Genomic DNA, 27731 nt, shown 5'->3' with positions numbered 1-27731 from the left:
ATATGTCATTTTGCAAGAGACTTCCAAAATAGTCATTTTGTGTAAGACTAAATATACTGCCTTCCATCCTACCCTGCACCCCCCTTTTTCTATTCTCTCATTTGACCTTGTCCCTTCTCAAAAGTAGTTACTTCTAGTTATTCCCTTCTCCTATTTGACCTCCCTTCTATCATTTCCCTCATCCTACTTGTCCCCTTCTCCCCTACTTTTCTGTAGTGTAAGACAGATTTTCATAACAAATTTAGTGAGCAAGTTATTCCCTCCTTAAGTGATATGTGAAGAGAGTAAGCTTCAATTTTCCCCTCTCACCTCCTCCCTTTTCTCCTCCATTGAACAAGACTTTTCTTACCTCTTTTATGAGTGGTAGCCCCATTCTATTTTTCCCTTTCTCCTCCCAGTATTTTCCTCTCTCAGCCCTTAATTTTATTTTATTTTCTTATGGATATCATTTTTTCTTATTCAACTCAATCTGTACTCTGTATGTGTGTGTGTGTGTGTGTGTGTGTGTGTGTGTGTGTATGAATAATCCCTCCACCTATCCAAATACTGAGAAAAGTCTCAAGTGTTACGAATATTATCTTTCCAAATAGGAATGTAAACAGTTCAGCTTTAGAAAGTCCTTTATGATTTCTCTTTCTTGTTTACCTTTTCATGCTTCTCTTGATTCTTGTATTTGAGGTCAAATTTTCTCCTCAGTTCTGGTCTTTTCAACAAGAATGTTTGAAAGTCCTCTATTTCACTGAATGACTATTTATTCCCTTGAAGTATTATACTCAGTTTTGCTGGGTAGGTGATCCTTGGTTTTAATCCCAGTTCCTTTGACTTCTAGAATATCCTATTCCAAGTCCTTTGTTTCCTTAATGTGGAAGCTACCAGATCCTGTGTTATCCTGATTGTATTTCCACAACACACAAATTGTTTCTTTCTAGCTGCTTGCCATATTTTCTCCTTGACCTGGGAATTCTGTAATTTGGCCACAATATTCCTAAGAGTTTCTCTTTTCTGATCTCTTTCAGGAGGTGATGGGTGGATTCTTTCAATATTTATTTTGCTCTCTGATTCTTGAATATCAGGGCAGTTTTCCTTGATAATTTCATGAAAGATAATGTACAGGATCTTTTTTTGATCGTGGTTTTTAGGTAATCCCATAATTTTTAAATTGTCTCTTCTGGATCTATTTTCCAGGTCAGTTGTTTTTTCAAAGAGATGTTTCACATTATCTTCAATTTTTTCAATCTTTTGGTTTTGTTTTCTATCTCCTTGATTTATCTCATAGTCATTAGCTTCCCTGAACTCCACTTTCATTTTTAAAGGGCTATTTTGTTCAGTGAGCTTTTGAACCATATTCTGCATTTGGCTAATTCTGCTTTTTAAAGCCTCCTTCTCCTCATTAGTTTTTTTGACCACTTTTTCCAATTGAGTTAGCCTCTTTTTAAAGGTGTTATTTTCCTCAGCACTTTTTTGGTTCTCCTTTAGCAAGCTGCTGACTCACTTTTCAAGTTCTTCTATGGCCTGAGCCACTTCATATTCATTTTGGAGGTACTAGGGGCAGAGGCCTTGACTTCCTGTGCCAGTGTGCCTTGTTCTTCCTCATCTGGAAGGATGGAAGGAGACACCTGTTCACCAAGAAAGTAACCTTCTACGACCTTATTTTTTTCCCGTTTTTGGGCATTTTCCCAGCCAGTTACTTGACTTCTGAATTCTTTGTCAAGAGAAAGGTCATAATGCTCCTCCTCCACCCAGTATGGTGCTCAAGGCTGAGATTCAAATCAGGTGCTCAGTTTCCCCAGGGGATTTAGGTGAGGGCAGGGCTGTTACTGAGGGTTGAGGTTCAGATCAGCATTCATTCCTTATGATTAGATTATTTCATTTCCAATTAGACTTTAGACTTTGTTTCTGTGGACTTTTATTACACATAATTTTTATTGAATCATGGTTTTGAAAGCATGCATTTAATATTTCTGCTTTTCTGCATTGAATTGAGAAGGTTTTATGCCTCAATACATGGTCTTCTTTTTATGTGTGTAAGTGCCATGTACCACTGAAAAAAATGTATTTTCCTTTCTATCCCTATTCAGTTTATTCCAAAGATATAGCACATCTAACTTTTCTGACCTTCTATTCACCTCCTTAACTTCTTTCTCATTTATTTTGTGGTTAGATTTATCTAATTCTGAGAGGAGGTGGTTGAGGTCTTCTACCAATATGGTTTTGCTATCTATTTCTTCCTGTGACTCATTTAACTTTCCCTTTAAGAATGTAGATTATATATCACTTGGGTGCATATGAATTTAGTATTTATATTATTTCATTGTCTATGATACCGGTTAGCAGGATGTATTTTCCTTCCTTTTCTCCTTTAATTACATCTGTTTTTGTTTTTACTTTGTTTGAGATCAACATTTCTACTCCTTTTTTGTTTTTTGTATTTTTTACTTCAACTGAACCATAATATATTCTGTCCTATAATATATTAATTATAGAATTATAATTATATAATAATATATAGGAAGCATAATACATTCTTTCCTCCATGTGTATCTCTCTTCCTCAAATGTGTTTCTTGTAAACAAAATATTGTAGGATTCTGGTTTTTAACTCATTGTGCTGTCCACTTGCATTTTACGGGAGAGTTTATCTCATTCACATGCACAGTTATTGTTAGTAACTGTGTATTTCCCTCCACCCTACTTTCTCAATGTTTATATATTTCTCCTTTCACCCTGTCCCTATTCACCAGTGTTTTGCTGCTGATCCCCACCTCCCTCAATCTGTCCTCCCTTCTGTCACTCCCCATATTCTTTCCTACTGCTTTCTTTCCCCTCCTACTTCACTAGAGGGTAAGATAAATTCCTATACCCAAGTGAGTGTGTATGTTATTCCCTTTTTGAGCCAGATCTGATGAGAGAAAAGTTAAAACACTGCTCACACCCTCTCTTCTTTCCCTCTACTAGAATTGGTCTTCAGCACCACTTCATGTGATATAATTTATGCTATTCCATTTCCTCTCCTTCTTATATAATCATTTTTCACCCTTTTTTTTTTTTCATCACGTAAGTCAACTTATACCCACACATTTTCTCTATGTATAATCCTGATTTCCCTAATAGAGGCAGAGTTCACAAGAATTACAAGTATCATCTTTCCATGTAGCGATATAAATAGGTTAATTTTGTGGAATAAAAAATTATTTTTTTCTTTCCAGTTTATCTTTTTTATGCTTATCATCAATCTTGGGTTTGAAGATTGAATTTTCTGTTCAGCTATGGTCTTTTTCATCAGAAATATTTTGAAGAACTCTGTTTCACTAAATGTCCATATTTTCCCCTGAAACATTATGTTTGGTTTTGTTGGATAGTTGATTCTTAGTTGTACTCCAAACTTCTTTGCCTTCCAGAATGTCACATTCCAAGCCTTCTGATCCTTCAATGTAGAAGCTGCTAATTCTTGTGTGATTCTGACTATAACTCCTTGTTAGTTGAATTGTTACTTTGTGTGCATCTGCAATATTTTCTCTTTTCCCTGATAATTGTGGAATCTGGCTACAATATTCCTTGTAATTTTCATTCTGGGATCTCTTTCAGAAAGTTATTGGTGAATTCTTGCAATGGCTATTTTACCCTCTTGTTCTAGTATATCAGGACAGTTTTCCATGATCACTTCTTGAAAGATGGATCCAGGCTCTTTTTTTTTTTTTTAATGTGGTCTTAATTAGTCCATAACTCCTAGATTATCTCTCCTGGATATGTTTTCCATGCCAGTTATTTTTCCAATGAGATATTGTATATTTTATTCTAAATTTTCATTTTTTTAAAAATTTTGCTTGACTGATTCTTAACATCTCATAGAGTCATTAGCTTCCACTTGCCAAATTCTAACTGTTAACACTATTTTCTTCAAACTGTTTTGTACTTCCTTTTCCCATTTGGCTAACTCAATTTTTAAAGGAGTTTGCTTCAGCGGATATTGTTTTCCCAATTTAGCCAATTCTATATTTTAAGGAGCTGTTTTTTTCAGGCAATTTTTGTGCTTCCTTTTTCAAGCTGTTGACTACTTTTTTCATAATTCTCCCATATAACTTTCATTTCTCTTGTCAATTTTTCTTTTACCTCTCTTAATTGATTTTTAAATCCTTTTTGAACTCGTCCAAGAGTCTAAAAGCATTTTGGGGGGTTTCAGACCAATTCATATTCCCCTTCAAGGCTTCACATGTAGGCATTTTCACATTATTTTCCTCTTCTGAGTTTGTGTTTGGATCTTCCCTGTTGCCATAGTAGCATTCAATGCTCAAAATTTTGTTTTGTTTTTTCTTCATTTTTAAAATTGGACTCTGCTCCTGCCACACAGGATATACCCTTCTAAGCTTATTGTGCTATGATCCTGGGGCCAGTCTTTCCATATCAGACCCTCAGGTTCTTGTGGCTTACTCACTGTGCTGGTGTGACAATTTGCCTTCTGTGCTGGGCCTGTAGGCCACATAGCTACACTTTCATGCCACTAGCCTTCTGAGATAGGACTAAGCGGGCTGGATTGCTGAGCTGTACTATGGTTAAGAGCATTCCACTGGCTTGCCTAGACACTTTCTACACTGGACTGAACTCATCTTTTGCCCAAGTGAGACAGACCTCTCCTGACGTCCTTCTAAGTAATCTTAAGCTGGAAAACTGTTTCACTCTATCTTTTTGTAGGCTTTGTCACTCTAGAATCCATGCAGAAGTTTGACTTAAACTTGTTTATGAGGAAAAATAGGAAGAGCTCATGAAACTTTCTGGTTTCTCTTTGCATCTTGGCTCTGCCCTAATTTAGTTTTTTAGGATGTTATTTACTTGAATATTTTTATGCCCTTTTACCAACTTGTTAATTCTCTTTTTTGTAATTTTCTTGAGTCACTCTCATTTATTTCCCCATTTTTCCTCTAATACTATTCTAGTTTTATTTAAGTCTTCCAGGTATTCTTGTTGGGCTTGGGTCAATCAGCACTTTTTCAGGCTTTCTTATAGCTGTTATTCCCTTTGTTGTCTTCTAAGTTTGTTATTAATCGTCTCTGCCACTGCAGATGCTCTTTCTGTAGCTCATATGCTGTTACCACATCCCACTCCAGAGTTGCAAACTTTTGCTGACCACGCAAGTGTCCTTAGGTTTGAAGCATTCTCACCCTAAACTCTTACTGAATTTGATTAAGCAGAATGTGATTTGAGTCATTATTTTAAAGTGGGTTGGAGGGAAAAGTTGAGAGAATTCTGTTCAGTTGCAGCCCCCACCATACTGGCTCCTTAGCAACGTTTGTTAATTTTTGTTCTCAGTAGAAAATATTTCTTCTTTCAACTCCATTTCTTCACCTAAAGTCCCCCCAAATTGGAATGCATTCCTACTTCATACCTGCCTCCATAGCTCTCTTCAGTGTTTACTTAAATAGCTACGTCCAAAAGGTCTTTCTTGATTCACATAGTTACTCATTTTCATGCCTTTAATAACTGCATATTTATTCTTTTATGTATTATTTTTACTTATTTTAACTCTCAAGTAGCATAAAACTCCCTGAGGTTTAAGTCAGGGCCCTAGATAGAAAAAAAAATGATTCCTTGCTTTATAAAACTATGGAACACAGAATCAGTTCATAAACATACGTGTGTGTGTGTGTGTGTGTGTGCGTGTGTGTATATATATATATGCATGCGTTCATTTATTTGTGTATGTGTGTGCACATGCATGCATATATGTATGAATAATTTCAACAAGATACTTCTGTAGAGGAATAGAAAATCATAGTCACTCTGAGAGTTCACTCCTTAATATCAGAACCTCTCAAAGACTTTTTACTACTTAATTTTAAATACATACATATGTACTACACATATGTATGTATGTGTGTATATATATATATGTATATATGTGTATATATATATTCACTGGTAACGTTTATATTATTGTCATTTCCCCAACATATTCTTCCCCATTGAAATTCTCCTGGCAATTTTCTTTAATTACCAATAAAGCAACTAAGTCTAATGCTATATGCAACATTCTTTACCTACAGACCTTTAGTTTTCTAAAATTAGATCTCCTTTTAATAGCCTTTCCTAGTTTATAGTCTATGTTTCTTAAAGTCAATAACTGCCATTTGTTTTTATATTCCTAGTTCTTACTAAAGAATCTGGAAATTAATAAGAGCATAGTAATTGTTTGAAGACAGACTGAGTGACCTAAGCTACATTTTGAGAGGCAGAATGATATTATGGTTATAAATGTGGGAGTAAAAAAGCTGTGACTTCGAAAAGCTGTGACCCAAGACACAAATTAACTCTACAACTTTAGTCAAGTCACTTGTCATAGGAAAATCTAAATTTATAAACTGCAGACTCGTTGGTAGTTTACCTTCATGAGTAGAAGTTTCCATTTGGAAAGTTATCCACAAAGATGTGAAGAAACAAAAAAGCAAATAATAAAAAAATTGCAGTGTTAATTAGTACAGTATATAGACTTGGTTAAAGAAAAGATCAGACAGGGAGTAGATCTTTCTTACATTCACTCTCCACCTCCAATCCAGCACCCCCTGGAGACCACACAATCACTGGTAGTCAGTCAAGGGTAGACAAATACAGCTATAGGATGAAGCATAGGGAAAACATAATCAGAAGGGGGAGTAAATGCAAGGTTCCCAGAATTATAAAGAGGAAGATAATACATTCTATTCATTGATTTCTTAGCTATTACATAGCAATTGAAATAAGATTAAAATAGCTTTCAGAAACCAAGTATTATTCTTTTCAAAATTGCTTTTCTTCATCATTCTTTTAGGATCACTCATGATTATGAGTACAGAGAATAAGAATTGGGATCCATAATTAAAAGTATTTAAGAGATAAAGTATCATAATTATATATACACATATAAAACATATATATACATATACATATTTATATATACAATAAGAGAACTGAACTATAAAAATATTCATTATTAAATTATCATAAGCATTATTTGATCCTTTTCTTTGTCTAGAAGGAACTTAAGAATCTTCCTGGGCCTTAAGACACAGGAAGGCAGAGAGATCTAAAGCAACTTGCCCAGTGTTGCAAAGCTAACATATCAATACTAAGATTTGACTAAAGATCTTGATTCCAAATTCAGGAATCCATCCAATATTTCATGTTGCCTTCATATTCTTTGACTCAATTAAACAAATATTAAGCAGTGATAAATGCAACGTACTGGCTACAATATGTGTTGCAAATACAAAAAATGCAATAAAATATAAATCTGCTATCATGATGCATGTGACTAAATAGGGGTACTGAAGGGCAAGGCATGTATCTTAATAAATAAGATTACTGGCAGAGTATATAAAGTACAGACAAAAAGTCCAAACAGTACTTCAAAATTTGAATACAGAGAGATGAATTTTTACTTGAGAAAAACTGGTAGCACGATGGAGATGGCACCTGAGTTGGGCCTTAAAAGCAGAGATACATTTCAACAGGTGGAGATTATGATGGAGCATGCTCATTATAGTCATAAGAGATGTCATTAGAAAATATTTTGAATGTGCATATTCAGTATGGGAGGTCTGGGCCTGGCATAAAATATTAATGTTTCTTTTTATATTGGAAGATGATAGAAGAGACAAAGCTACTTCTGATTATTCTGCAGTCAACACTATCTTTGTTTCATATAACTCAGGGGAGTTGGTCATACTTTTTTCACACTGGGAAAAAAGAATCAGTTGGGATTGGACAAGGCTGGAATAGACAACATAGAAATATATTAATTTTGAGGTGTAATGATCTCAGTTCCCTTGAATAAATGGAAATGGATTTTTTTTTTTTGGTAATACAGCTAAGTTTCCTAATTGTTATGGGGAATATGAACTTTGAACAAGCTCTATCATGAGTTTAAGCTAACCCCAAATATTAAACTTTTTCTCAATATGATTTCCTAGGTACATCTCCATCATCTGGAGAACCTCATGTCTGAAAATCACTGTCAGTGATACTTTTAATTATTTCTGTCACTTCTGAAGAACATTCCATGTTTTGCATGAACAAGAATGAAAATATGTTTTAAAGCATTTAGACTGGCTGCATAAGTTTTCTGCCATTTAAAAATTAATATTTGGGAATCCATGACATTTCAAAAAGTTTTTACAATTTAAAACACAATTAAATTTTTTAAATGGAGCTTCTGATTTCACATGGAAAAAATGTACACAATGACTAATGAAATTTACTAAGTATTTAATGTTATTCAGGGAACAAAATCTTGTTTGGGTTCATAAAAGGGGACTTTTCAGTTAATAGGAAGTTTGTTGAATTCAGCATGATTGGTTGGGACATTACTCTGCAAAGCACTGACTTCAAGCTCAAGTCCCATATCTTTTATATAATTTAGACTAGAGGAAAGGATTGGTTCATGTCCACTCATTCTCTAGATGGTTCTCAAAAAACTTGTTTTGGGAGACCAGAATTGCTGAATTCATATCAGTTTTTGTAAAGTGTTTCTATGTAAGTAAATTTTTGCTAGAGGTATTTCATAAAGAATTTTTTAAAGAAAAGGGACAGAGGAGAGAATACAGGAGAACAATGAAAACTTTCATTCAGAACTTCATTACTGCTAACCAATATTATTGCAAGTTTCCTAAATACGTCTCTGTCTTGTATCCTCTCATTTCTCATCCATCCTATACACTGTTACCAAAATACTTAAAACCAGATCTGATCATGTCACCCTATTCAACAATGGCCATTGGCTTCCCATTGCTTCAGGATAAAATTTAAATTCCTCTGTTTCGCTTTTAAGGCCTTTTGCAAACTGGTTTCTGTCTTTCTTTACAAACTAATCTTGTATTAATTCTTCTTTCACACTTTGTAATGCAAAAACATGTCCTATCTATTTGCCACCCAGAAGCTCTTTGAAGCTTGAAGTAGAGTCCCTTGTGATCTCTGCTTCATATAATCCCTCTCTTCACTAAACAGACTATTATTTTCTACATGAAATCTTTCCAGATTCATCAGTTGCTAGTATCTTCCCTTCCAAACTACTTTGTCATTATTCATACATTTGTATCTCTCTACATATCTTTATACATATACATAATATTCTCTTAATATTTACTCTATATAAACTTATATATGTTCTGATTTTCTACCTTGAAAGAGTACAAATTCTTGGCAAGAAGGGATTATTTCATTCGTTGAATTTTTCTCTTTAGTAGTTAACACAGTTTTCTTTTTCTTTTGTTAAAATGCTCCATCCCTTGAGTAACTACTTAAAGAGGGCTAGTCATTCAATGGGTATATCTCACTGAAAGTGAGAATGTGATAAGACTTTAGTCTAAAATGACCCAGGTCCCACATTGAACACTGAGCCCTTTCCAGTCATCCTGATGAATATAAGACTACTGAAATCAGATGGCTCTGGAGGACAAAGTGAGGCTGGTCACCTTGCACAGCCCTCCCTCACTCAAATCAAAGTGAACTGCAAAGTGAACATGTCATCATCTTGATGTCATAGTTCTCTTTGAAAATGAAGGAAAAACATAACAATACAGTTAGCACATATACTTGTAAACAGTATTTTTTGAATAAACTGTTGAATGGTGAAATAAGTGTAGTCATAAAAAGTAAGGTTGGAAAATTAGGACAGAGTCAGAATGTGGAGTAACTTGAACACCACACTTAAGAAATTTGCATTTTATTAAATGAGAGTAATAATGAAAATTTTAATGATATGAATGCCAGAGATCAGAGGGAAAAGAGTGGAGAGGAAGTACATTATATATTAAGATTTTATTCCATTAGGAAATTCAGAAACCAGAAGAAATTTTATACATGAAAGCAGAGATAGAGGCAAGATTGTATTTGGAACATACTACACAACACTGGACAGAAAGATAAAACAGAAAAAGAATAGAGGAAAATGCATCCTAAGATAGGCAAAGGAACACAAAATGTCAATTATTTGCATATCTGTTGGAAGTCCCTTTTGTATCCAAAGAAGCATTCTTTTTTTTTTTCTTGAATTACCCAACCAAAGAATTTATCTTTAAAATATTGGATGACCAATAATGAGGGGGAATTTTATTCTGGACAAGATTCTCACAAATGAGGAAAAGCTAATTAATTAGTTGGAAAATATGAAAAAATTGATGGAGAAATGCCCACTTCATTTTAAAAAATCTGGTGGATAAGGAGAGTAAAACCTCAAAAAATCTGTATTTTGGAGAATATATTTCTTCTAATAATGAAAACTGTTTTTTTATCAAAATGTTGATTATCATTAAATGCATTTAATAATTGTATATACTGAAATTAAATACATTCAAAATATAAAGTGTAATATTTTCCAGTAACTCCTAGGTTCTTTTTAGGACACATAGGCAGAAAATTACAGAGCTGTGATTTGAACCTAAGACTTCAGACCTCAGGGCAGCTAGTTGGCTCAGTGGGTAGAATGCCAGGACTGGAATCTGGAAGATATAGTTATGAGTTCAAATCTAGTCTCAGACACTTACTATTTGTATGACCCTCTTTGCCTTAGTTTCCTCATGTGTAAAATGAGCTAGACAAGGAAATGACAAACTATTTCAATATCTCTGTCAAAAAAACCCCAAGGAGGCAGAGCCAAGATGGCAGAGTAGAAAGATGCACATATCCTAGCTCTTCCCCACAGCCCAAAAAATACCTGTAAAAATGACTCTCAACAAATTCTAGAGCAGCAAAAGCCACAGAACAACAGAGTGAAAGAAATTTCCATCCAAAAGTAATGCAGAAGGCAGACAGGTAAGGTGGACCCCACGGGACACTGAGCAGGGTGGAGCCCAAACCTGGCCTTGCAGCACCAGGAGGAAGAGGACAGGAACAGGCCTCCAGGGTAGAATCCCCAGCAGGGAGAGTCTCAGATCCCTCAACCCACAAGGGCCAAAGAAAGCTTCAAAGGTCAGTAAGAGGGCTTTCCAAGTTGGGCAAGAACAACACAGAGTCCACCCCAGTAAGAGGCCACAGGGAGCAGTGGCAGCAAGGGCAGCAAGGTGGCAGTGCTGCTTTGCAGTGGCCAAATCATCAGCTTCCACTGTGTGAGTAACTCAGCTTAAAGCCCCTGGGGGAATTGAGCAGCTAATCTGAATCTCAGCCCTGAGCACTGTTCTGGGGTGAAGAGGAGAACTAGGACCTTCCTCTTAACAAAGGATTCAGAATCAAGTAACTGGATGGGAAAATGCCCAAAAAAGGGAAAAAAAAATAAGACCATACAAGGTTACTTTCTTGGTGAACAGATATTTTGGATGAGGAAGAACAATGCATACTGTCAGAGGAAGTCAAGGCTTCTGCATCCTGTACCATGGAAGGGCTTACAAAGTGAGTCAGCAGCTTGCTAAAGGAGACCCAAAAAATGCTGAGGAAAATAACACCTTTAAAAATAGGTTAATTCAATTGGAAAAAGAGGGCCAAAAAGTCAAAGAGGAGAAAGTTTTAAAAAGCAGAATCAGCCAAATGGGAAAGGAGGTTCAAAAGCTCACTGAAGAAAACAGTTCTTGAAAAATGAGAGTGGAGATGAGGGAAGCAAGTGTATATATAATAAAATAAGAAATTACAAAAACAAAAACCAAAAGAATGAAAAAATAGAAGATAATGTGAAATATCTCATTGGAAAAACAAATGACCTGGAAAATAGGTCCATGAGAGACAATATAAAAATTATGGAACTACCTGAAAGCCATGATCAAAAGAGGAGCCTAGACATTATCTTTCATTAAATTATCAAGGAAAACTTCCTTGATGTTCTAGAACCAAAGGGCAAAATAAATATTGAAAGAATTCACCCATCACCTCCTGAAAGAGACCCAAAAAGAGAAACTCCTAGGAATATTGTGGCCAAATTTCAGAGTTTTCAGGTCAAGGAGAAAATATTGCAAGTGGCTAGAAAGAAACAATTTGTGTATTGTGGAAATACAATCAGGATAACACAAAATCTGGCAGCTTCTACGTTAAGGGATCAAAGGGCTTGGAATAGGATATTCCAGAAGTCAAAGGAACTAGGATTAAAACCAAGGATCACCTACCCAGCAAAACTGAGTATAATACTTCAAGGGAATAAATGATCATTCAATGAAATAGAGGACTTTCATACATTCTTGATGAAAAGACCAGAACTGAGCAGAAAATTTGACTTTCAAACACAAGAATCAAGAGGGTGGGGTGTGAAGGGAGATCATATTGAGGGAAGGGGCAATCAGAATTCAAAGTGTTATGGGGTGAGTGGAGGGGAGATATGGGGAGAAAAATTGGAACTCAAAATTTTGTGGAAACGAATGTCATAATCTAAAAATAAAAAAAAAAAAGAAAACCCTGAATGGCATCACAAAGGGTCAGACATAATTGAAAATGATCAACTACAATCTCTGATTTTATATCCATAGCTCTTCCCACTATACTATGCCTCCAGTTCAAATAAGGCAAAAAAAAAAAACTGCTTGGACCAATTCCACTTGCAGTTTACAGTTAGATCATACTGAAGATGTCTCTGAGTTATTTCAAGAATTTAACCCATAGGTGGGGATCCTGCAGCATTGAGGAAACATGTGTCCTTCTATGTCCTTGGGTACAGATTTTTGACTGACTCTAAGTTTAAGGGGATTTCTTCTGTGAAGTTTGCATTCAGTGAAATGGTCACACTTAAGAACCCAGAGGGCCACATGTGACTTTGAGGCCACAGGTTACCTACTCCTGATTTTAACCTATTGCATCATTTTGCCAGTGCCCTTCTCTTAGTTCAATTTCTAGCCCACTCAATGTTAATATTCACTATTTATTGTTACCCTAATAGAGTCATTCAGAATACAAAGTGCAATTGTTCAATAAGGTCAGTGAAAGAGAACTAAAACTAGAGATTACCTGGGGTTAAGAGGATGACTGACATAGTGATGAGTGAGCACACAACAAGAATCACCAGCAGGGCAATAGCAATTCCCTTCCAGTTCCTTTGTGGAGGACTGTTACTTCCCAGCTCCTATAGAGAGAGAAAAAAAAAAGTTTCATGATTACACATTTGCCAAGAGAAACATTAATAAATGACTGATTTGATATACAGTACAATCACAGTATGCAAGCTGATTATAAAGCATTCTCCTCCCCCTATCAAGAGTTTAGTTAATTATTTCAAGGTATCTATTTTCAGTTGTTTTAAAAGGATATTATTTATGTGTGGGCTTGGATTGGTAAATGGCCATAAGCTTTCCCTTAAGGGAGGTAATGACATTGATAACAACAATATCAGTAGCAACTACAACAGATTTCACAGCATTTTAAGTTTAATTACACACTGTCCTCACCACTTATGAAGACATGCAAGGTAACTATTGTCATCTCCATTTTATAGGGAGATTGAGGCTCAGATAGATTGAATACCTCAGATAGATTCAATACCTCAGATAGATTCAATAGCCTTCCCAGGGTCACCTTTTCAGCCTGTTATTGAGAATAAAAATATTGTTTAAAAATACACTTACTCTAAATTCCAGATCACAGTAGGTGCTTAATATACTAATTGAGTGGCTAATATGAAAATATGTTTGCATGAGTTCAGATGTATACTTTTTATAATATTGTTTTCCTTCTCAATAACTGACAGATGGAAGAAGTGAGAGAATTCAGAGCCCCAAGATGTTTTTTAAATGATTGTTGAAAATAAGTAAATTGTGTGGGACAGAGCCAAGATGGCAAAGTAAGAGCAGGGATCCACTTGAATTCTCCCCCCAAACCCTTCAAAAACCTGTAAAAATGACTCTAGACAAATTCTAAAGCATCAGAAGGCACAAAATGATGGACTGAAGCAAATATCCAGCTTAACACAGTCTGGAAGGTTTCAAGGTAAGGTCTAATGCTGTGTGCTAGGAGGGGAGTACAGTTTGGTATGGACAGAGATCAAACAGGACTTAGGGAACTGAATTGCTGGTGACTGTGGTGATTTCCAGACTTCTCAACCTCCAAATGCAAAATACAGCTTAGAATTGCTAATGGGAAGGGCCTCTCACCTGGCCTAGAGGAGATCATGGTCCAGCCCCAGTCCAAGCCCAGCCATGGCCCCAGGGGGTGGCAGCCACTGCCAAAGCAGCAGCTTCTTCTGGAGCTCTCTAATTAATAAAGAACTCAAAGTTCAAGTGATTGGCTGGGAAGATGAGCAAACTGGGAGAAAAAAGAGACTATAGAAATTTAATTTCTCTATGAAAAGGTATTTTCTTACATCATTAGTGATGAGGAGGATCAAAAAATGCAACCAGAAGAAGAAGATGGCAAACTCAAGGATGCTGCATTCAAAGCCTCCAAGAAAAATGAAAATTGGTCCCAGGTCATGGAACAGCTCAAAAAGAATTTTGAAAATCAAGTAAGTGAAGTAGAAGAAAAATTGGGAAGATAAATTAGAGTGATGCAAGAAAATCATGAAAAACTCAATTTAGCAAGACCCTGCTAAAGGAGATGCAAAAAAATGCAGAAGAAAATAACACTTATAAAATTAGATTAACCTAAAGGGAAAAAGAGGTACAAAAAGGCAATGGGGAGAAGAATGCTCTCAAAGCAAAATGAACCAAATGGAAAAGGAGGTCCAAAAGCTCACTGAAGAAAATAATTCCTTCAAAATTAAAATTGAACAAATGGAAGCTAATGACATTATGAGAAATCAAGAAATTATAAAACACCAAAAGAATGAAAAAATAGAAGACAACGTGAAGTTATCTCATTGGAAAAACAATGGACCTGGAAAATAGATCAAGGGAAAATAATTTAGAAATTTTTGGACTACCTGAAAACCATGATCAAAAAAGTGACTAAACAATATCTTTCAAGAAATTATATTTTTTAAATAATTATTTCATTTGCTTTAAGTGTTCTACAATCACTTCCTTATATCTTAGATTTTTCCACTCTTTCCCACTATTCTCCCCATCCTCCTCACTGCCACCCCAAGACAGTGTGCATTTGTACGTAAGTTCTATACATACATTTCTATTAAATACAATTCCACCTTAGTCATGTTGAATAGAAGAACTGAAATGAATGAGAAAAACCACAAAACAAAACAAAACATTACACAAAAGAAAATGGTCCTCTTCATTCTGTGTTCCAATTCCATAGTTCCTTCTCTTTACATGGAAGGTGTTTTGCCTCAAAAATCCATTTGGAATTTTTAGGTCCTTGCATTGCTATGAAGGACTAAGTCTACCAGAAAAAGTCCTCACACACTGTGGTTGGAGCTGTGCACAAAGTTCTCCTGGCTCTGCTCCTTTCACTCAGCATCAGTTCATATAAGTCTTACCAGGCCTTTCTGAAATCTTCCTGTTCATCATTTCTTAAAGCACAATAGTATTCCATTACATTCATATACCACAGCTTGTTCAGCCATTGCCCAGTTGAAGGGCACTGCGTTAATTTTCAGTTTTTGGTCAGCACAAAAGAGAATTCTATCGATATTTTTGTACATGTGGGACCCTTTCCCATTTTTGTGATCTCTTTGGGATACAGTCCTAGAAGTGATACTGCTGGGTAAAAGAGAATGCACATTTCTGCAACTCTTTGGGCATAGGTCCAAATTGCTCTCCAGAATGGTTGGATCAACTCATAGCTCCACCAACAATGAATTAGTGTTCACACTCTCCCATATCTTCTCCAACATTTATCATCTTCCTGTTTTGTCATGTTAGCCAATCTGATAGTTGTGATATGGTAACTAAGTGTTGTTTTGATTTGCATCTCTTTAATCAATAGTGATTTAGAGTATTTTTTCATGACTATATATAGCTTTAGTTTCTTCCTCTGAAAACTCCCTGTTCCTATCCTTCGCATCATTTATCAGTTGTGGAATTACTTGTATTCTTATACATTTGATTCAGTTCTCTATAGAAATGAAGCCTTTATCACAGACACTAGTTGGAAAAATTCTTGCGCAGTTTTCTGCCTCCCTCCTAAACTTAGTTGCTTGTGCAAAAACTTTTCAATTTAATGTAATCAAATATAATGTAATCAGAATTAAACATTTTACACTTCATAATATTTTCTATCTCTTGTTTAGTCAAAAATTTCTCCATTCTCCATAAATCTGACAAATACACTATTCCTTACTCCCTTAATTTGTTTATAGTATGCATCTTTACACTTAGATCATTTATCCATTTGGTATTTGTTCTTTTATATGGTGTCAGGCATTGGTCTATGCCCAGTTTCCATCAGAGTGCTATCCAGTTTTCCCAGCAATTTTTCTCAAACAGTGAGTTCTTATCCCAGAAGTTAGAGTCTTGTGTATATCAAACAATAGATTGACAAAGTCATTGACTACTGTGTCTTGAGTACCTAACCAATTCCACTAGTCTACTCCTCTGTTTTTTAGCCAGTACCAAGTGGTTTTGATAATTATTGTTTTGTAATACAGTTTGAGATCTGGTAGCGCTAGGCCACCTTTGCTAGTATTTCTTTTCATTAGTCCCCTTGATATTCTGGACCTTTTGTTCTTCCAGATGAATTTTGATATTATTTTTATTAGCTCTAGAAAATACTTATTTGGTATGGCACTGAATAAGTAAATTAATTTAGGTAGAATTGTCATTTTTATTACATTGGCTTGGCCTACCTGTGAGCAGCTGATGTTTTACCACTTCCTTAGATCTGACTTTATTTCTGTCAAAACTGTTTTGTAATTCTGTTCATATAATCTCCAGGTTTGTTTTGGCAGGGAGAATCCTAGATATTTTACAGTGTCTTCTGTAGCTGTAAATCAGATTTCTCTTTCCATCTAATGCTGTTAGTAATATATAGAAATGCAGATGATTTGCCTGGATTTATTTTGTAACCTGAAACTTTGTCAAACTTGCTTAATATTTCAAGTAGTTTTTTATTTGATTCTCCATGATTCTCTATCATCATATCATCTGCAAAGAATGATAATTTGGTTTCTTCTTTGCCTATTCTAATTTCTTCAATTTCTTTATCTTCTCTTATTGCTACAGCTAACATTTCTAGAACCATATTGAAAAACAGTGGTGATAATGGACACCCTTGTTTCACCCCAATCTTATTGGAACTCCATCTAAGTTTTCCACATTGCATATAAAACTTACTGATGGATGAAGGTAGATACTACTTATTATTTTATGGAAAATTCCATTTACTCCATTCAGTGTTTTCAATAGGAATGGTTGTTGTAAGAGATTCAAAAAAAGAAACTTCTAGGACTATTGTAGACAAATTCCAGAATTCCCAGGTCAAGGAGAAAATAATGCAAGCAGCTAGAAAGAAGCAATTGGAGTATAGTGGAAATACAATCAGGATAATCCAAGATCTAGCAACTTCTACGTTAAGGGATCCAAGGGCATGGAATATGATATTCCAGAAGTCAAAAGAACTAGAATTAAAACCAAGAATGACACAGGAAAACTAAGCATAATACTTCAGGGGGAAAAATGGTCATTCAGTGAAATAGAGGACTTTCAAGCATAACTGATAAAAAGACCAGAGCTGAATAGAAAATTTGAATTTCAAACACAAGAATCAAGAGAAGCATGAAAAGGTATACAGGAAAGATAAATCATAAGGGACTTACTAAAGTTGAACTTTTACATTTCTACATGAAAAGATAATATTTGTAACTCTTGAAACTTTTCCCTGTATTTGCCTAGTTTGGAGGGATTATACACACACACACACACACACACACACACACACATACACACACACATATTTACACACACATATACAGAGAGCACATGGTGCCCTTTGAATACAAAGGGATCATATCTTAAAAAATAAAAGTAAGGGGTGAGAGAATATATTGGAAGGAGAAAGAGAGAAATGGAATGGGGCAAATGGTTTCTCATAAAAGAGGCAAGAAAAATATTTTTCAATGGAGGGGAAAACAGGGGACAGGAGAGGGAAAAAGTGAAGTTTACTCTCATCACATTCACCTCAAGAAAGGAATAACATGCACACCCAATATGGTATGAAAACCTATCTTTCACTACAAGAAAGTAGGGGAGAAGGGAGTAAGCAGGGTGGGGGGATGAAGGAAGGGAAGGCAAATGGGAGGAGAGAGTAATTAGAAGTAAACACTCTTGGTGAGGGACAAAGTCAAAAGAGAGAATAGAAGAAATGAGGGGCAGGATAGGATGGAAGGAAATATAGTTAGTCTTACACAATATGACTATTATAGAAGTTATTTGCAAAACTACACACACACATACACATACACTCATATATATGTATACACACGCACACACACACACACACACACACACACACACACACACACACACATACCCTATATTGAATTGCTTGCCTTCTTTATGGGGATGGGTGGGGAGGGAGGAAGGAGGAGAAGTTGAAAATCAAAGTTTTAGGAACAAATGTTAAGAATTGTTTTTGCATACAACTTGGAAATAAGAAATACAAGTAATGGGGTGTAGAAATTTATTTTGCCATATAAGAAAAGAGAGAAGATGGGGATAAGCGAAGGGAGGGATGTTAGAAGGGAAGGCAGATTGGTGGAAGGGTTAATCAGAATGCTTGGCGTTTTGGGGTGGGGAGAGGGGAAAGATGGGGAGAAAATTTGGAACTCAAGAAGTTGTTGAAATGACTATTGAAAACTAAAATTATATCAATCAACGTTGAAAAAATAAATGTGGAGGAAATTAAAAAAGGAATGGATGTTGTATTTGGCCAAAATCTTTTTCTACATCTATTGAGATAATCATGCAGTTTCTGTTAGGTTTCTTGTTGATATGATCAGTAACATTAATGGTTTTCCTAATATTGAACAAGCCTGGCATTCTTGGTATAAATCCTAACTGCTCATAATGTATTTTTCTTGTGATAAGTTGCTGTATTCTTTTTGTTAATATCTTAATTAAAATTTTTACATCTATATTCATTTGAGAAATTGGTCTGCACTTTTATTTCTCTGTTTTAGCTCTTCCTGATTTACGTATCAGAGCCATATTTGTATCATAAAAATAATTTAGTAGGACTCCTTCTTCCCCAGTTTTCCTAAAGAGTTGATAAAGTGTTAGAATTAACTGTTCTTTAAATGTTTGATAGAATTCACTTGTAAATCTATCTGGCCCTGAACAATTTTTTTTCCTAGGGAGTTCAGTGATACTATGTTCAATTTATTTTTCTGAGATGGGGCTATTTAAGTATTCAGCTGCCTCTTCTGTTAATCTGGGCAATTTATATTTTTTAAAAACCATGATCCATCTCACTTGGATTGTCATATTTATGGGCATACAGTTGGGAGAAAACAATTTCTAATTATTATTTTAATGTCTTCTTCATTGGAAGTTGGTTCACCCTTTTCATTTTTGATATTGGTAATTTGGTTTTCTTGTTTCTTTTTTTTAATAAAATTGACCAAAAGTTTATAAATTTTATTGTTTTTTTCATAAAATCAACTCTTAGTTTTATTTATTAGTTCTATAGTTTTATTAATTTCAACTTTATTAATCTCTCCTTTGGTTTTCAGTATTTCTAATTTGGTATTTACTTGGGGACTTTCAATTTGTTCTTTTTCTAGCTTTTTCAGCTGCATGCTCAATTCATCAATCTCCTCTTTCTCTATTTTATTCATGTAGATACTCCAAGATATAAATTGTACCCTGAGAACTGCTTTTGCAATATCCCAAAACATTTCGTAGATTGTCTCATTGTTGTCATTCTCTTGAATGAAGTTGTTGATTGTTTCTATGATTTGTTGTTTAAACCACTCATTCTTTAGGATTAGATTATTTAGTTACCAATTAATTTTTGGTCTGTCTTTCTGTGGCCTTTTATTGCAATGTGATCTGAGAAGCATTCATTGGCTATCTCTGCCTTTCTCCACTGGATTTTGAGGTTTTTATGCTCTAGTACATGGTTAATTTTTATATATATGCCATGTACTGCTGAGAAAAAGATATATTCCTTTCTATCCTCATTCAGTTTTCTCCAGAGAGCTATCATAGCTACTTTTATCTAGAGATTTTCATGTCCTTAACTTCTTTCTTGTTTATTTTGAGATTAGATTTATCAAGTTCATATAGGGGAAGGTTGACATCCCCCACTAGTATAATTTTTCTATTTCTTCCTTCAACTCCCTAAATTTCTCCTCTAAGAATCTGGATGCTATACCACTTGGAGCATATATATTTAGTGATGATATTGCTTTGCTATCTATGGTGCCTTTTAGCAGGATATAATTTCCTTACTTACCTTTTTTGATTACATCTATTTTTGCTTTTGCTTTGCCTGAGATTAGGATTGCTACCCTTGCTTTTTTTACATCAGATGAAGAACAATATATTCTGTTCTAACCTTTTACCTTTACCTTGTGTGTGTGCTCCCATTTCAGTTGTGTTTCTTGTAAACAATATATTTTTGGATTATGGGATGACAAACTGCTCTCCATCTCCATTTTATGGGAGAGTTAATCCTATTTCCATTCAGACTTATGATTCCTGTGCCTTTCCCTCCATCCTCTTTACCCCTGATTATGCTTTTAGTTCTCCCTTCTCCTTTCCCCTCCACAATAGAGTTTTAATTTTTGACCACTGCCTCCCTCAAGTGTCCCTCCCTTCGTTCAGTCCCCCTTGCTTTTAGTCCTCTTTTCCCTTACTAATTCTTCCCTCCCTTTTAGCCTCACCTCTTCTTTTGTTCCCCCTTCCCCTCCCACAGTCTATATAGCTAGTTAGATTTCTACACTTAACTGAGTTTGTTATTTTCTCCTTCAACTAAATCACATGAGAGTGAATCTCATTCATTTCTCTCCCCCTTCCCTCATCCTGTGTTGTAGTTTAAGTTTTTCTTCCTTCCAATTTTTACATCTCCAATTACAATCCCTTCCCACCCTTAAATTTCATTTTTATCACCACATCAGTTAATTTATTCCTGCTCCTTCTATCTATATATATCCATTTTATATCTCATAATAAGTATACAATTTTCAAGATTAACAAATATCATCTTCCCTTACAAGGATGTAACCAGTTTACACACATTGAATAACACGTTTTATTTTCCCCCTGTTTACTTTTTTATGCCTCTTTTGACACCTGTGTTTGAAGACTGAATTTTCTATTGAGTTCTGGCCTTTTCATCAGGAAGGTCTGGAAATCACTTATTTCATTGAATGTCCATCTCATTTTCTGAAATATTAGCCTCAATTTTCCTGGGTAATTGATCCTTGGTTGTAGTCCCAGCTCCTTTGCCTTACAGAATATCATCTTCCAATCTCTTCAATCTTTTAATGTGGAAGCTTCAAGGTCTTGTGTGATCCCGACTGTAGCTGCTCAATATGGGAATGGTTTCTTTCTGGCTGCCGGCCTTATATTCTCCTTCACTTCACAGTTCTGGAATTTGGCAACAATATTCCTTGGTGTTTTTAGTTTGTGGTCCCTTTCAGGAGGTGAATGGTAGATTCTCTTGATGACTATTTTGCCCTTTGGATCTAGGACTTCTGGGCAATTTTCTTTGACGATTTCTTGGATGATGTTGTGCAGCCTCTTTGTTTCATCATGGCTTTCTTGTAGACCAATAATCCTTAGATTTTCTCTCCAGAATCTATTTTCCAGGTCAGTTGTTTTCCCAATTAGATATTTTACATTTTCTTCTGTCTTTTCATTCTTTAGATTCTGTTTGACTGATTTTTGATGTCTCATAGATTTACTAATTTCTACTTGCCTGATTCTAATTTTTATCAAATTGGTTTTTTCAGTTAACTTTTGCATTTCCCTTTCCATCTGTCCAATTTTTCCTTTTAAGGAGTTATTTTCTCCAGTTAGGTTTTGTACTTCCTTTTCCATTTGTCCAAGTGTCTTTTTAAATTCTTCTGTGATTTCTTTTTCATATTTTTAGTCATTGGTCAGTTTTTCATCTATTTCTCTAATTTTGCTTTTAAAATCCTTCCTGAACTCTTCCAAGAAGGCTCTTTTTGCTTCAGACCAGTTCATATTCCCTTCTGAAGTTTCAGATGGGAGTACAGTCTCAGTGTTAAGCTCTTTGGTATTCATGTTTTGGTCCTTGTTCCCACAGAAATATTTTATGGTCTTTTCTTTTCTACTCTGCTTTGTACTCATAGTGATCACCCTTTTCTGGTCTTTTAAAGTAGATTTCTCTTTCTGGGCCACAGGAGGCACTGTCCCATAGTTCTTGTGCTTAGAACGTGTGGCTTTGTGAGTTGTGGCCTCTGGTTCTCTCAGATAGAAGCTAAAATGCTGCAGCTTGCCTGGTGCTGAGCTGGCTGGTGTTGTAAAGCAGAGGCAAGGTGAAGGCTTTCTGGGTTTCCCTGGAGTTACCCTGGAGATAGCTGCCTTAAGTATGGGGGAGTGGTAGTCTGGCCACAGGAGGTCTCCTCTGCTAAGCTAGAGCATAGGCAAGCTCAGCAGTTGGCAAACCCATCTGTGTTCATGTCTTCCTGATTCGCCTAGGGTGCTTCATCATGCCTGGGGTCCTGGTATTGGTGGTTGTGGGCTCCACCTCCCTGGGGTTCAGGATCTCCTCCTAATTCACTGAGGTGTGGCTCTCTGGGAAAGCTCCAGTCCTGCACTGGTCCCCTTCAGTCACAACAAGAGGGACCCCTCTTTGTAATTTTCCTAGCCTCATGGGCTAAGAGACCTTTCAAATGATCTCAGTGTTCCAAGATTTTTCCTGGAGAAATATTTTATGACTTTCTCAAGGACAAGAAGGGGAAGAGTAGAGAATTTGCTGATTTCTCTGCAATCTTCGCTCCCAGAAGTTCAAGTAGGTGACTTACAGACATTTAATCTGTGGGCTGACAGTCTCAGGAGTTGCTGTTCCAGTTACATGGGGCTCTAGGCTCTCTTGCTCAGTTCCACTAGACTCCTGTCCTGCGTTGATATCTCTGAGATTCTGCAGCACAGACTCTGCCTCAGACTGCCCAGAGCTTCCTGCTCAGCCCTGCCACAGAGCGGACCACACTGGTAAAAGCCTGTGCACTATGCACTCCTCCAGCCCCACACAACAGATCCTTCCTGCCAAAGTTCTAATGTGTCCTGTGCTGGAAATCTACCACAATCTGTCTCCTACTGGATTCTGCCAGTCCAAAATCCATTCAGATTCTCATTTTAGAGGTATCTAAAGGAGTTTATCTTAGAACTCAGGTGAGTGGTTACTCTCACTCTGCCATCTTGACCATGCCCCCCCCCTTCAAGAAATTATCAAGGAATATTGCCCTGATATTCTCGATCCAGAGGATAAAATATAAATTGAAGGAATCCACCATTCACATCCTGGAAGAGATCCCAAATGGAAAAGTCCTAGGAATATTCTAGCTAAGTTCCAGAGTTTCTGGATCAAGGAGAAAATAGTATAACCAGCCAGAAAGAAACAATTCAAGTATTGTGGAAACACAATCAGAGTAGTACAAGATTTAGCAGCTTCCACACTAAGAGATCAGAGGGCTTGGAATATGATATTCCAGAAGTCAAAGGAGCTATAGCTGAAACCAAGAATCACCTATCCAGCAAAACCGAGTATAATACTTCAGGGGAAAAAATGGAATTTCAATGGAATTGTTGACTTCCAAGCTTTCTTGTTGAAAAGACCAGAGCTGAATAAAAATTCTGACTTTCAAATACAAGAATCAAGACAAATATGGAAAGGTAAACAGGAAAGCAGAGCCATAAAGAACTCATTAAAATTTAACTGCTTACATTCCTACATGGAAAGATTGTATTTGTAAGTCATGAGACCTTTCTCACTATTAGTATAGTTGGAGGGAATGTATGTATGTGTACATATGTGTATATGTATGTATGTATACACACATAGATATATGTATACATGTATGTGTATGTGTGTATATATACATATATATACATAAACACTGGACAGGATGAGCTGAATAGGAAGGGATGATATCTGAAAAAGTAAAATTAACTGTTGAGAGAAATAGAGTGGAAGAAAAAAAAAGGACAAGGTAGAATGTAGTAAATCATCTCACATAAAAGAGGCAAGCAAAAGCTGTTGCAGTGGAGAGAAAAAGGAAGGAGGTGAGAGGGAATAATTTCATCAGATTTGGCTTCGTGAGGGAATAACATACACACTCAATTGTGCATGGAAGTTTATCTTATCCTACATGAAAGCAGAGAGGAAGGGGATAAGAGGGGGTGGATAATAGAAGGCAGATTGGGGGAAGGTGTAATTAGAAACAAACACTTTTATAGAGGGAAAGGTCAAAGGAGAGAATAGAATAAATGGAGGGAAGGACAGAACAGAGGGAAATATAGTCTTTCTAACATGGCTGTTATGGATGCATTTTGTAAGACTACACATGTGTAATGTACATCAAAGTGCTTGCCTTCTCAATAAGGGTGGGGAGGGAGAGGGGATGAAGGGGAATGTGGAATTTAAAGCTGTAAAAATGAATGCTAAAAATCATTTTACATGAAATAGAAGATGCAATATATAGGCAATGGGGTATAGAAATCTATCCTGCCCTACAGGAAAATAGAAGGGAAGGGCTTGGGGGTGGAGGGGCGGTGTTATAGAAGGAGGGTAGATTTGAGAAAAGAGTAACCAGAATACATGCTATATTGAGGTCTGGGAAGGAGGTATATGGGGAGAAAATTTGAAATTCATAATTATGTGGAAGTGAATGTTGAAAACTGAAAATAAATAAATTTAATTAGAAAAAAGAAAACAAATACATTTTAAATGCTAGTTGGTTGATTGGCTTCTTACATATTTACAAAAATAAAATAAACAATTTGGTCATACATGGACTTAGTCCTGGGAGGACTTTACAACTCTCACATTTTATAAATGAGGAAACTGATCCTCATAAGTGACTTATCCAAATTGACACAGTAAGTGGGAGAGCTACACTTATGGTACTGAGGGCTTGGAATATGATATTCTAGAGCTCAAAGGAGCTAGAATTAAAGTCAAGAATCACCTACTCAGCAAAAGAGGATAATACATCAGGTGAAAAATGGAATTTCAATGAAATAGTGGACTTTCAAGTATTCTTGTTGAAAAGAACAGAGCTGAATAAAAGCCCACGTCACCTGCCTCCAAATTCAGCACTTTATTCTACTATGTCACACTATTAGAAGATGATTTACATTCACTCTATCTGTAGCCTGTCAAAGTTTCCAATATAAATGATCCAGAAACACAAGTGGGATCATTTCTATTCAGGTTATTTAGAGGGGGGAGAATCAGAGAAAGGCCAATAATACAAAACAGCCCATGCTGGATACTCCTCATTTGTCAAAAGAACAGTTTCCTTCAAACTGCTCCCCCACCAGTCATAAAAATCAACAGGGTGCAGTCATTAAATTAAACAAGAGCTTTTCTATCAATGGGTAATGGCATGTTCTTCCTGGGCACCATGCATGGTATTGGCAAGAAGATGAGATTGATGTGGAAAGCTAAATGTGAGGATCTTTCTCAATATACTGGAATAAGGTTTTGCACTTTTCAGTTTGTATTATTTCTACTCTGCCATTAAGAATATATAAATAAGCATAGCTAGCAATGCCCAAATAAGAAGACTTTAAATTAATGTCAGGCTTACTGCAGATGGTAGAGATTTTTGAAATATGGACATATATTCTCTCTCCCTCACTCCTGTATTTATTTCTACTTCCCATTGTTTTTCCTGTCTTTCTGCACCTCTCCAGTCTCTACTTTTCTCTATTTCTATTTATCTCTCCAGTTCTGTCTGTCTCTGTCTCTGTGTCTCTGTCTCTGTGTCTGTCTCTGTCTCTGTCTCTGTCTCTGTCTCTGTCTCTCTCTCTCTCTCTCTCTTTCTCTCTCTCTCTCTCTCTCTCTCTCTCTCTCTCTCTCTCTCTCTCTCTCTCTCTCATATACACACACACACGCCCACACATTCTCAAGCACACATTGAGGACATTATCAGCCACTTTATCCTTCTCTCCGTATCAGTTCAGTTAATTATTTAAAGGTATCATAATTGTTTTTTAAAAGGATACCATTTTTAGTTATGTGGGTTTGGATTGGGCAGCAACCTAAAATTTCCCTAAAAGGGGGTAATGACATTGATACAACAATAGCAGCAGCAACAATGAATTTCACATTTTAAGTTTTATAAAGCCCTACCTTTACCACCTTTCAAGATAAGAAAGACATCTATTATAATTTCCATTTTACAAAAAGGAAGTAGGTTTGGGGAGATTCAGTGGCCTATGAAGAGCCACCTTCTCTGCCTGCTATGAAAAATAAGGATAGTGATTCAAAATAAATTGACTTTGAACTCCAGAACACAGTAGGTGCATAAAAATGCTAATTGAATGGATAATATGGAAATATGATTTACATGACTTTGCATATAAAATTACTATCACTTTGCTTTCCTTCTCAATGACTGAGGGAGGGATTAGAAGGAGAGTCTTGAGTCAGACACAACTGAACAACTCAACAACATAGCAAATAAAATTGAAATTCCAGATGATTGTGGAATCAAAAAAATCTAAGTTCAAAGAGGCCTTAAAGGACATCCCATTCACCTATATCAAATGAGAAAAAATTTAACAATGTCCACCAATCAGATCTCTACTGAAAAACACACCATTACATCCTTAGGCAGTCCATTCCACACATGAATAGCTCTACTTTTAGAAAATCTTGTTATTGTTTTTCCCCTTTTCATGAAGCCTAAATCTTTCCCTTTACAATTAACAATAGTTCCTCTCAGTTCTATTCTGTAAAAAAAAGCAGGAGTCTGGCCCTTTTTCATAAGACAGTCCTTAAAATATTTATGTCCCAGAAGACTCCCTCAAGCTAAACAAATCCAATTCTTTTGACTAGTTCTCTTGTAACATCCAGGACTGACCATAATCTAGCTCTAGTTTATCTTTGCTCTTTTATTAACTTACCTTTCCTGCTTTTCTTCACATTTTCTTTATTCCATCTAGACTAAGGATAGATATAAGGATTAGCCTCCTGATTTGACTAGTATATAGAACTCTTAGATGAGAATATCACCCCTCCTAATGTTGGTCATCACCTCTGCACTTTGTAATTCTAGAGATTTGTCTAGGACACTGAGGAGTTCAGAGACTTCCCTATGTGCACACAGTTACTATATTTATCAGAGTAAGATCTTGAATCCAATTCTTCTTGGCTTTACTCCTGACTCTCCATACCTTAATACCTTTAAAAATACTCCAAAAATCCTGTTCTTTCCTGATCTTATGCCATCCTTCATCCTTGGAATACTCTTGATATCGATATCTCAACCCCTTAAATATATTCTTTTCTCTTCTAGGGTCAAATCAGAAGTTATCCCATTGATGAAACTTTACCTCCCTTTCATCTCCAGATGAAGGTGATATTCCTCTCCACAAATTTCTCATAGAATATTGCCTACATTGTTTTTCCCCTATAAAAATCTACTTTGACATGCAAATGCTTGAACACATGCTATATTTTCCCCTAAAAAACTCTAAGGTCTCTGAGGTCAGCAACTGCATGCTTTCATCTTTTTTACCCCAGGATGAAGCACAATGCCTTGTAGTAGGTACACAACAAAAAAAGTGTCATATTTTGTTGAATAGCTAATTACAATGGGGCAAAAATGACAAGCTTTATATTTTTATATGATAAAAAATTTATGAACTACTTTTACCTCTTTTTTTATCTTCATTCCATTTTTCTAACCTAGGAAAAACTTATATTTTATAGATGTTTTACCAGTTAAAAATATTTGCCCCCAAATCACATTTTTTTCCTTACATT

General features: G+C 35.8%; 1 protein-coding gene across 1 annotated transcript in view; it reads right to left on the bottom strand.

Moving 5' to 3' along the window:
* Positions 1-27731, bottom strand: part of DPP10 (dipeptidyl peptidase like 10) — a 997128-nt gene that overhangs the window by 746556 nt on the left and 222841 nt on the right. The window contains exon 2 of the mRNA XM_072613293.1: positions 12888-13002. Coding sequence (XP_072469394.1) covers positions 12888-13002 — 115 coding nt within the window. The remainder of the gene's footprint in view (positions 1-12887; positions 13003-27731) is intronic.

The sequence above is a fragment of the Notamacropus eugenii genome, chromosome 5 (genome assembly GCF_028372415.1).
Source record: "Notamacropus eugenii isolate mMacEug1 chromosome 5, mMacEug1.pri_v2, whole genome shotgun sequence".
Classification (NCBI taxonomy): domain Eukaryota; kingdom Metazoa; phylum Chordata; class Mammalia; order Diprotodontia; family Macropodidae; genus Notamacropus; species Notamacropus eugenii.
This window is presented reverse-complemented; position numbering and strand designations above follow the sequence as displayed.